Raw genomic sequence first — 9,874 nt, 5'->3', positions numbered from 1 at the left:
AAAGGCCGAAATGTTTCCACACTCTGATGACCTCACATCACTTCTGTCGTCTTCTGTCGTTCTTTCAGCACCATTGATAAAGAAGGCTGCTAGAAATCATGGGTTAAAAATAAATACCTATAATCTGATTTGTGATCAAATATGGTCCAATAAAATCGTATTCCTCCACACGATGAGACTTTGATCAGCAAGGCTGTTGTTGGACATTTTATCACAAATAAAGACTTTAACAACGAGGTCTGTTCAAATTATGTCTAACAAACATTCACATACCAAGAACAACTCTTTTCACGTTGCATAGCTGACAGAAAGACATTGCAATAATATTTCCTCACCTGCACATTCAGTGCTGGTATTACACGTTGTGAGAACATATTATACGTTTATGGAGGAAACAAGGCATCTAGAGATGAGCTCGAGGCCTGGTGGTACTGTTAAAGTCCTTCATGGTTTACATTCAGAACATACAACTTGTACATCAACACCCAGCGGGATCTACGTTGTTCAAGGATTCACATCCTTTTTCAGATTTGACATTTGTTTTTTATTATAGGCATACTAATCAAAGTTTTCACTCAAATACTTGTACTGAGTAATATAAAGCCCATATGTATAGCTTTGTTTGTGTGGTAAGGACTGTCTTTCAAGGTGAAGTATTAGGTTTCAGACAGGCATGAAAAAAACATGAAAGAAAAGCTGGCAAATAAATAATGGCTGCTGGTCTTTAACTTTAATCAGATGTTCCAGACAGTTCCAGGGTGTATCTGACACTTCTAGGGGCAGTGTGCAGAGGACTTAAGGACCTGGGAGGTCTACTACTGGTAGTGGTCCTGGATATTTCCATTCTCGTGACTCCCGTCCTCTCCGTCCTCCTGCATGGTCACCCCTCTGGTCTTCTTCCAGCCCTGACTCTTCCCGGGGCTGCCCCCAGTGGTCCCGTAGCTCTTCTTCCCCACTGCCAGCTCCGACTCCTCGGCCAGCTCGTCCTCATCCAGGATCCCGCGCTTGTCCTCACTAAGGTTCTCGGGGTCGGCCCACTCCTGCTCCTCTCCGGAGGCGAACAGGGCGTAGAAGATGACCCCGGTGTAGTGCACCATGGACGCGATCACAAACACATGCTGCCACTCCAGCCGAGTCTGAAGGTAAAGGGACAACAAAGGCCAGGGCTCAATGAAGCATCTGACGGTTTGACGCAACAAGCATTACTGAAGCATGAAGTAGAAACAACCGATAAGAATGGATTGAGATTCATCTTGATCTAAGTTCTGGGTGCTAAAGCCTAAAGTTGACTGTGAATCACTGCACCTTGTTTTTAGTCAGCGCTCCGACGATCAGCGGGCACACCATTCCCGACAGAGTTCCCACACCGTTGGAGATTCCCATCAAGATACTGGCATAGCGAGGAGCGATATCCAGGTGGTTGACATTAAACCCTGAGAACACAGTCAGTCCCACAAAGAATCACACCATCAGCATGAACAACAGGCTAGCTAAACCCTGAGAACACAGTCAGACACACAAAGAATCACACCATCAGCATGAACAACAGGCCATCTAAACCCTGAGAACACAGTCAGACAAAGAATCACACCATCAGCATGAACAACAGGCCAGCTAAACCCTGAGAACACAGTCAGACAAAGAATCACACCATCAGCATGAACAACAGGCCAGCTAAAGATCATTGACAGCTCTTGATTGGCATCTTTTCTACATTTATTCTACAGTGAATGTCAATCTGATGTAGAACCTAATTTTGTTACTTTTAGCATGTTTGTCCATGCTCGCCCTCAAGCAGCGAGAAGGAAGAAGGAAGCCTGAGCATACATAATAATATATTATTCTGCACTGCGCTTTGGACTTTGTCAAGACCCAAAGGAGAGGTAGCAAAAAAAATGTTAGGAAAAACATTTATATCACCTTGTTTCTCAAACCTTAATGGATCAAAAGAAAAACCTTTCCTAGCCCAAAACACTCCCTTATCAACCTCAACTGTAAATAGTGTCATTAGGGATCAACAATGCGCTGATTTAAAATGCTGAACCTTCTAAAAAGGTTCTCAAGAAATGTCTCAATATGAAGGTCATATCTCTAAAGAAGAGCGAAATACCAGAAACGTCTCAAAATGAATAAATATGAATATATATGAATAAGAATATCCCGAAAGAAGAGCTGAATACCCGAGATGGCGAAGCCGCTGAAGCCCACGGCCAGCACCAGGAAGGTGATGGCCACTCCGCGGGTGTGGGAGAAGCCCACCACCAACAGCAGGGTGGCCTCCATCCCGAAGCCTGGGGGGAGAGACAAACACCTCATCATCTAAACATTAGCCTTCAAATAACTCAATTAAGTTGGGTCACAAATCCCAGATTTTGGGAGGCAGTGTTAAGAGCAGTTTGTTTTGAATATCTTGCATTCTTGGGATAAAATGCTGAAGCAGTCGGCCGTTGTTTCCAGACGGTTCACTGCTTTGTGCACATTTCAGGGATTAAACCATGTAAAGTTGCAAGTTGCCTGCCATTATAATTGTCAAATTGAACAGTTGTTTTTAAGTCTGCTGCTACATGCTTAACATAGAATGTCATGGCAGTATGCCTAAAGGTGGATGTGGAGTGTGTGTGGAGGGTGGCTTAAGCAGCCTCACCTGGCCCAAGTTAGACTGTTTAGAATCTGGGGCTGTGTGAGGCTGCACACACGTTAAACCAGCCATCACCTCACACACCCAAGGAGATCTCCTACATGGCAGCATGCGGCAACTGCTTCATGTACCAGTGTCCTCAAACTCTACAATACAGAAGAGTCTTGTAGAGAAAGGAGAGAGGCTTGTTGGGCAGGCCAAGGGACGCACTGAGATTAATAGAAAGGCCTTTCAGGGTAAGTATGGAGGTCACATAGAGGTCACATAACTAAGTAATGACCAGCAGAATAAAGCCTAACATTTCCATTGTTTTCCATTAACTCTGATGTACCTCCACAGTTCATGATCTTCCGGACGTTTGTAGTGGACAGGATCTTCTTGCTGCGCAGGAAGTCTGCCAGCTGTCCTCCAAATGGAACCACGATGGTCATGACCATGTGGGGCAAGGCGGAGAGGATCCCCACCTGAGGACACATCCAGCAGTGAACCCTGAGCACATTGGACAGGGTGAAGAAAACGGGCTCTGCTACGCACCAAGCCTAGTTCATCTACACCGGTTGTGCTCATGATCACCACACAGGGGAGACCTTTCCACTTCACCGGAGAGAGACCGCTTTGACTGGTCAGCTCTCAACACAATCTGTGACCAGTAGGAGAGGTAGGCCTACCTTACTGATGGGGAAGCCAAAGACCTCCTCAAAATAGGCAGGTTGGCTGATGAGGAGCAGGTAGAAGGTCCAGCTGCGGCAGAAGTTGGCCACGATGATGGCGTAGACGGGCATAGATGTGAAGAACCTGCGCCACGGAGTCTTGAATTTCTGGGGCGGCAGACGGACGAGTCGCCGTTTGGATTAACCGGTGCAGGTCTCGTTGGACTTGTATGGGTGTGTGTTTATGTGTATGTGCATGCATGTATGTGTGCTCAGTAAATATCTCTAAAGGCAAATATCTTCCACCGCACAAATAACTACCTCAGTGACACTTAATTGGTTGAGCCTTTCTCCAATGGCATCCTCGATGTATAACCTCTCCTCGTTGCTGATAGTTGGGTGGTCTGCGGGGCTACCATAGGCCAGCAAGAGCCAAAAGACATACCATATGATGCCAAAAACACCTTTTGGGAAAATGCAAAGCAAGGCATTCAGTTCTAAAGCCATGTTGTAAGTTAGTTGAGAGATTGAAGGCAGGCTGATCTTTTTAAATGAGCCAGGACCTCATCAAGGCCTCGGGAATGTCATTAATAAAGCAAAATGAAAGACACATTACTTACCAGGCCCAGACAGGCAGAGGTTCATTTACATCGATTAATCACCCGATTAGATCACTAGCTAACAGCTTCAGCTATATTGAATCAGGATCCCTAGGGTGCCATCCATGCCCTCACTTTTTGGTTTTGATTAAGCTCCCAACCCAATTTGGTTATTAATTGACAACAGACAGTTCAATTGTTAGTAAGCTGTGCACAATGTCTCAGATACCACGACCTACACTGCCAATTCAGATACAGATGCTAAAGATACAGGAGTAACATTCCTTCTAAAATCCATGTCATGATTCCTGAAGCATCTCACCGTAGATGTAGAAGACAGAGGGCCACCCCACATACTGCACCAGTATCCCAGCCAGCGGCATGGCGATCACGGCCCCTGCATAGGATCCTGCCGGACGCAGGACATTGAACACGTTACCAGGAGCAGCTGCAAAGCGGGTGCGTCCCCGTGAGGCCCTCCAAATCTAAGAATATTCTCATCCAAATGATCTCAGTCTAATCCCTGGATTTAGTATAAACTGCAGCATAGCAAAGCAATGTGTACACTATTAGCACGTTTTTAATCCACGTCAACGGCCGTATGGAAAATAAATGACACGAGGACGGACATTTGCAGAACTGATATTGAATAGAGTGTGTGAGTGTACTGTGTACTGTCGGAAACAGAGAGGCTGTTTGATGTATTTTCTGTATTACAACAGGTCTACAAACACTTGTTGGGAGAAGGCCAGGGCAGAATGAGGGTGCTTTGGGACAGTGAGAAATCTGGTGATACATTTAGGTGAATAGAGGGGACAGTTCCTCTGATTGGACGGATCCGCGCTGTTCATTCAGGGGCAATGTCAAGAGGGTTTTGATGTGTTGGTTGTCATGGTATCAGTTTAATGTGTGAGATGGAATAGTTCCTTTTTTGGGGGTTGAAAGGGGACTGGAGGGGCGCTGCATCTAGAAAACCAAATAAGAATGGCCAATTAAGCAATCAAACACTTTTGTACAGAAACACATTCATAAAGAAGACCTCCTTCCCTGGCCTTGTCCTCGTAGTACTTTGGAGGAGTGTTCGACCAGCTGCTGAAAGAACCGACCATAGCGTGTTCACAGTACTCGAGTTCCCTGGGATCCTGTTTCTCAGGACATTCTGAGACCTGCACCCCACTGCACCCCACCCTACCCACTGCACCCCACCCTACCCACTGCACCCCACCCTACCCACTGCACCCCACCCTACCCACTGCTCACTCACCACAGAACGAGATGGTTGCCAGCCGGCTGCGTTCCAGAGGTGGAGCCCACTTGGCCCACATGCCGTGGCAGGCTGGGTATGTGACGCCCTGTAGGGGACACAACCATACACCAAGGTACCAGGAACATCTTCAGATCACCTTCAGCCAGCAACAAGGTGCATCTACATATTTACATAAGGATCTATAAAAAACAGAAGTGCCGCCCAGGTGGTGGCGATTACCTCCACCAGTCCCTGCAGGATGCGGACGAACAGGACGCAGCCGTAGTGCACCCTGGCCGCCGAGGGGATGAACATGTTGAGGATGGACGTCAGGAAGATGGCCGCCCCAAACACCCTGTGGGCACATCGGGACACTCCTGTTATGGAATCAGTACATGTTTTAAGGTAGATAGGTGAAGTATCAATATTTAAGCAAATATCATGAAAGATGAACAATAACTATAGAATGAAGGAATACAATCCATTGATTCACTCCACTATTTTGATCTTAATAGATGTATTGGTTTGTTGCCTAGAAATGAATCGCGTCTCCAGCAACAAATAAAGTTTTAGGAATTAGCCAAGGAATTGCAGGTCCGACTTGTGTTAAAGCATCCCTTTGATCTCAATGTTTCTGCCACATCACGTTCCCCTCCTATCGCTGCTCTCCCCTCCTCCTTTTTTTCCGAAACAGCCTGTAAGTGACACTTGTAATATTCCAGTGGCTGGTGTTTCAGGGAAGGAATCAGACGCAAGATCTTTCATTATTAACTCTGTCAGTGGCGTGTCCTCTTTTCCTGTGAAGCTTTTATTACACGGCCTGCTATCAGCAGCATCGTCGCTGCCGGCCGCCATCAGCTTTAACCCTTTAACCACACAGGCTTCCCAAAGCTGCTCCTCAACCCCCGCTCCCCGGCTACAGCGCTCCCGTCATGGAAGTAGAATTACTGTCGCACCTGCCTGACCTTTTTTAAACACTTAACAAGTTTGCAGTTCCACCTCACGTCTCTGCATGTTTTCAAATATCTAAACGCCTCGCCCGCGGCTATGACGTGCTCTACCATGAACGTTTATTATGGTGAGAACAGCAGGGTTGTGTTTCACCTGTTGGCAGCCAGCTTATTGGAGATGAACCCCCCTGGGATCTGAGTGACGATGTAACCCCAGAAGAACGAGCCATGGATGAGTCCCACCGTCTCAGGGTCCCAGTTGAACTGGGCTTTCTAGAGGGGAGCGACAAGACACTGGGGCTCTTAGGGGTGTGTGTGGGGGGGGTGTCTGTATCTTTCATCTTTAGTCAACCACTTTAAAACGATTGTCTGACTGTGAATGTCTGAACCTGGAGGCCGAGGGCTTGGTACCTGCATCACTGCAGTGCCGTTGATATAGACGGTGTTGTTGTTCACCATCTCCACGATGGCTACTCCAAGGTTGCAGCGGATGCCGAAGGAGATGCAGAAGCCCAGGCCACTGAGGATGCCTACGATGTACCTCTTGGGGATCCCCCCACAGCTGCAGTCCAGAAGGGGGGCTTTATGTGGCGGGGCCGCCATGGGGCGCCCGTCCTCGTTCAGCTCGATGTTGTCCTCCTCCACGTTGGAGCCGTCCAGTTTCCTACGGAGAAGATACAGGAGCAGAGTCAGCCCACGCCCTAGTGACCACTGACAACGGGCTGATGGGATGCTCATGTATGGTAGGAGGTGTAATAGGAATACACCTGTGTTCACCCCAGACTCATTATGTTAATTATGGTTCCTGGCATACAGCCTCACGATTAACTAAATGAGCTCTCCTTCGATTGTTTTAATTACTGTAACTTTTCATTAGATGCTACGTTTGTTTTGCTTCTGATTGTATGTTTTGTAGAACCTCATACATGAGAGGGACGTGGGAGATGAAAGTGTTTGCCTTCCTGGCATCAGAAGGCTGATGCAGATGTCCTGATGCAGGGTAGCTCTCGCCACCAGTCCTGTTACATCCAGCCTCTCTAGAAGCGTCTTCACCAAGGACCTCACTCCCTGCATCAGAGTCCTTTACAAATTATTCTGTCCAGTCCGCTTTCTTGACCACCAATTCCGATTTTATTAGTAGATTTATTTTTGTTTGCAAATTATCACTTTTACAGTAATTTGACATTTTCTAACAGAAGAAAATATGTGTATATTAAAACAATTGTCAATTAAAAACATTCCAATCTATCCATCCAGATTTTGTGTTTGTTAAATATTAATAGTTTTTATTTGTTTTTTTAATATCCATGATTGATCTTTGTAGGATAATATATTCAACAGCATTACTCAATTACAAATTAATCCTAATTCCTGATATGTTAAGATGTTATTTAAGTTTTTTATGCAGTAAGACATATACTAGATGTATCCAAACCCCTTTGATCAATGAAAGGAAACTATTATATGAATATATATTATATCAATTCATTTCTTCATGTATATATATGTATAACTCACAAAATTAACGAGGCCCCTCCCTGTGTTTCATCTATTTCCAATCCCATAAAAGTAAACCCTATATTTAATATTCGACCATAGCCCTGAGGTTTGGGTTATTTCTGGATGGTATCTACTTGGTTAGCAAAGGTACGCCGTGTGGTACGCACATAGTGTGCACAAATGCAAAATATATTTCCTTTTTGGGAAAATTATTTTCTAAATATCGTGCTATCAGCCGTGTTTGTTGTAACAATGTCATAGATAAGGCCAGATAAATAAATAATGAATTGCACAATGAATAAAGATACTTTTAAATTCTGGTTAACCTTACATGTCATTGCTTGATTTGAATTATCCATTTGATCTAGACCTAAACGTTCTGGGATATACCACAATTCAAATCAAAGGTTAGATTGAAGTAAATGTTCTAAAGTGTTCTTTTTAAATACCAAAGTTAAAAGTAATATTGTCCACATAATATCCTTGGAGCTTCTGTCATATCTGTAATATGCACGGTGAAAATGCTCCCTTGTAACCTGCAATATTTCACAGGAAATTAACTACTTAGTACTTTGTTAATGAGTCTGCCTTCCCCACGGTGCTTCGTGGTCGCTCCCATACTTGTTAAATATGTATCAGATACAAAATATGTAGCAGCGTATTAAAATATAAAAAATGTGATTACATCACTGGCATTGCCTGGCAAGCTCCAGAATCAAATATTTCTTTATCTTCAGGATCTCTAGTGCAGAAGAAGCCCAGCTTGCTGTTTGCATGGCTCGTCTGACTTTATCCGACCACATATAGGCTATAATCAGCTTGGCACCCTGTGCTAAATCATTTTTAAGCCTTTTCTTTTTAGTAAATGTTACTATATCAGTATAAAAATTCAAGTATCCATCCATAGACAATGCAGAAAATATCAATTTGCATGCATTGTGTTGAGCCCATTCTATAATGAATGAATGGATGTGATGAATGAATGCCGGTCGTCCAGATGTGTGTGCCCGTCCAGCTCCTCCTCACCTCTGCAGGTTCCCCAGAGAGTCGCCCACCTCCTCCTTCCCCGGCTTAAGCACCCTCTCCTTCAGCGCCGTTAACCCACCAAACGACATCTTCTCCTTCTCTGGTCTTCTCCTTTATTCCCACAGTAATCTCTCTCCCTCTCTCTCTACCTCTTCCTCTCTCTTTCTCGACTAGACTGGTTCTCTTTGAATGGAGAGGGAAAAGGACTCTTCCTCTAGACGATGTTCCTCCTTATCCCCCTCATCCTCCTCAGTGGTTCTTGGTTCTGGAGCGTGGGTCCTCTTCCCTGTGGGGCTCGGGGTCCCCTGGACGGGAGCTGGGCTTCCCTCCCACACAGCCAGGCACGCTGGGGAGGACTACAGGTAGTGAGGACAATGCCGGGAGAGGGAGAGACGCTCTCCTATCGGTTACTGTATTCCTCACTGTCCACAGGTTTAGGCAGGGAGAAGCGCTCTCTCTCTCTCTGTCAGCAGGAGGACATCCAAAGGGTTTGATGGAAACACGGAGAAAGAGGCAAAGATGTGAAAAGGTCAAAAATAGAAAAAAAGTGTTAGGTTGTATTGATTGCGAGCTCTCGTATGAATGGAAGTGTGATGTGTCCTCGTCGCTCCACTCATGGCTTATCCAAATAGATGCGATACCTGGCCCCAGCTGCACTACACCCTACCCCCACCCCCCGTCCCCACCCAGCTCAACCGGCATCACCACCCATCATCTCGTAGGAACCACCCCTTTCTGGCTAGGTAGCTTCATCTGATACCAGCCCAGAGGATGAGAGATTAAATATGGATGAGGTTTACGGGAGGCAGTGAGGAGAGAGGGACAGGAGCATAATGAGCAGCCGTGGTGTAACGTGTGAGCAGGTGAAACGCAACACGTGCCCATCGGGTTCCAGGTACACCTGTCTCTGTAGCACTCTGCCGGTGTTTCCATTCGCTAGACCTTAACACTGGCCCATCCCAGAGGTAGATATGTTTCATAGTGCTAGGGGGGGGATGATGCCTTTTAATAACTGAAATATGTCAACATGCAGCCATGTCGTCACTGAGGGGGTTAGCATCCCTCACTGATTTCACTGAGGGGGTTAGCGTCCCTCACTGATTTCACTGAGGGGGTTAGCATCCCTCACTGATTTCACTGAGGGGGTTAGCGTCCCTCACTGATTTCACTGAGGGGGTTAGCATCCCTCACTGATTTCACTGAGGGGGTTAGCGTCCCTCACTGATTTCACTGAGGGGGTTAGCATCCCTCACTGATTTCACTGA

At 45.9% G+C, this 9,874-nt stretch overlaps 1 protein-coding gene across 1 annotated transcript in view; it reads right to left on the bottom strand.

Annotated features, from left to right (window-relative positions):
* Positions 1 to 9,874, bottom strand: part of slc17a8 (solute carrier family 17 member 8) — an 18,352-nt gene that overhangs the window by 80 nt on the left and 8,398 nt on the right. The window contains exons 2-12 of the mRNA XM_079743602.1: positions 6,495 to 6,747; positions 6,238 to 6,356; positions 5,374 to 5,488; positions 5,152 to 5,239; positions 4,210 to 4,296; positions 3,610 to 3,752; positions 3,307 to 3,456; positions 2,970 to 3,102; positions 2,181 to 2,291; positions 1,306 to 1,433; positions 1 to 1,136 (exon numbers count right to left, since the gene is read on the bottom strand). The exon at positions 1 to 1,136 is cut by the window's left edge and continues 80 nt beyond it. Coding sequence (XP_079599728.1) covers positions 816 to 1,136; positions 1,306 to 1,433; positions 2,181 to 2,291; positions 2,970 to 3,102; positions 3,307 to 3,456; positions 3,610 to 3,752; positions 4,210 to 4,296; positions 5,152 to 5,239; positions 5,374 to 5,488; positions 6,238 to 6,356; positions 6,495 to 6,686 — 1,587 coding nt within the window. The 5' untranslated portion in view covers positions 6,687 to 6,747 and the 3' untranslated portion in view covers positions 1 to 815. The remainder of the gene's footprint in view (positions 1,137 to 1,305; positions 1,434 to 2,180; positions 2,292 to 2,969; positions 3,103 to 3,306; positions 3,457 to 3,609; positions 3,753 to 4,209; positions 4,297 to 5,151; positions 5,240 to 5,373; positions 5,489 to 6,237; positions 6,357 to 6,494; positions 6,748 to 9,874) is intronic.

This window comes from Pollachius pollachius (genome assembly GCF_949987615.1).
Source record: "Pollachius pollachius genome assembly, chromosome: 9".
Classification (NCBI taxonomy): Eukaryota; Metazoa; Chordata; class Actinopteri; order Gadiformes; family Gadidae; genus Pollachius; species Pollachius pollachius.
This window is presented reverse-complemented; position numbering and strand designations above follow the sequence as displayed.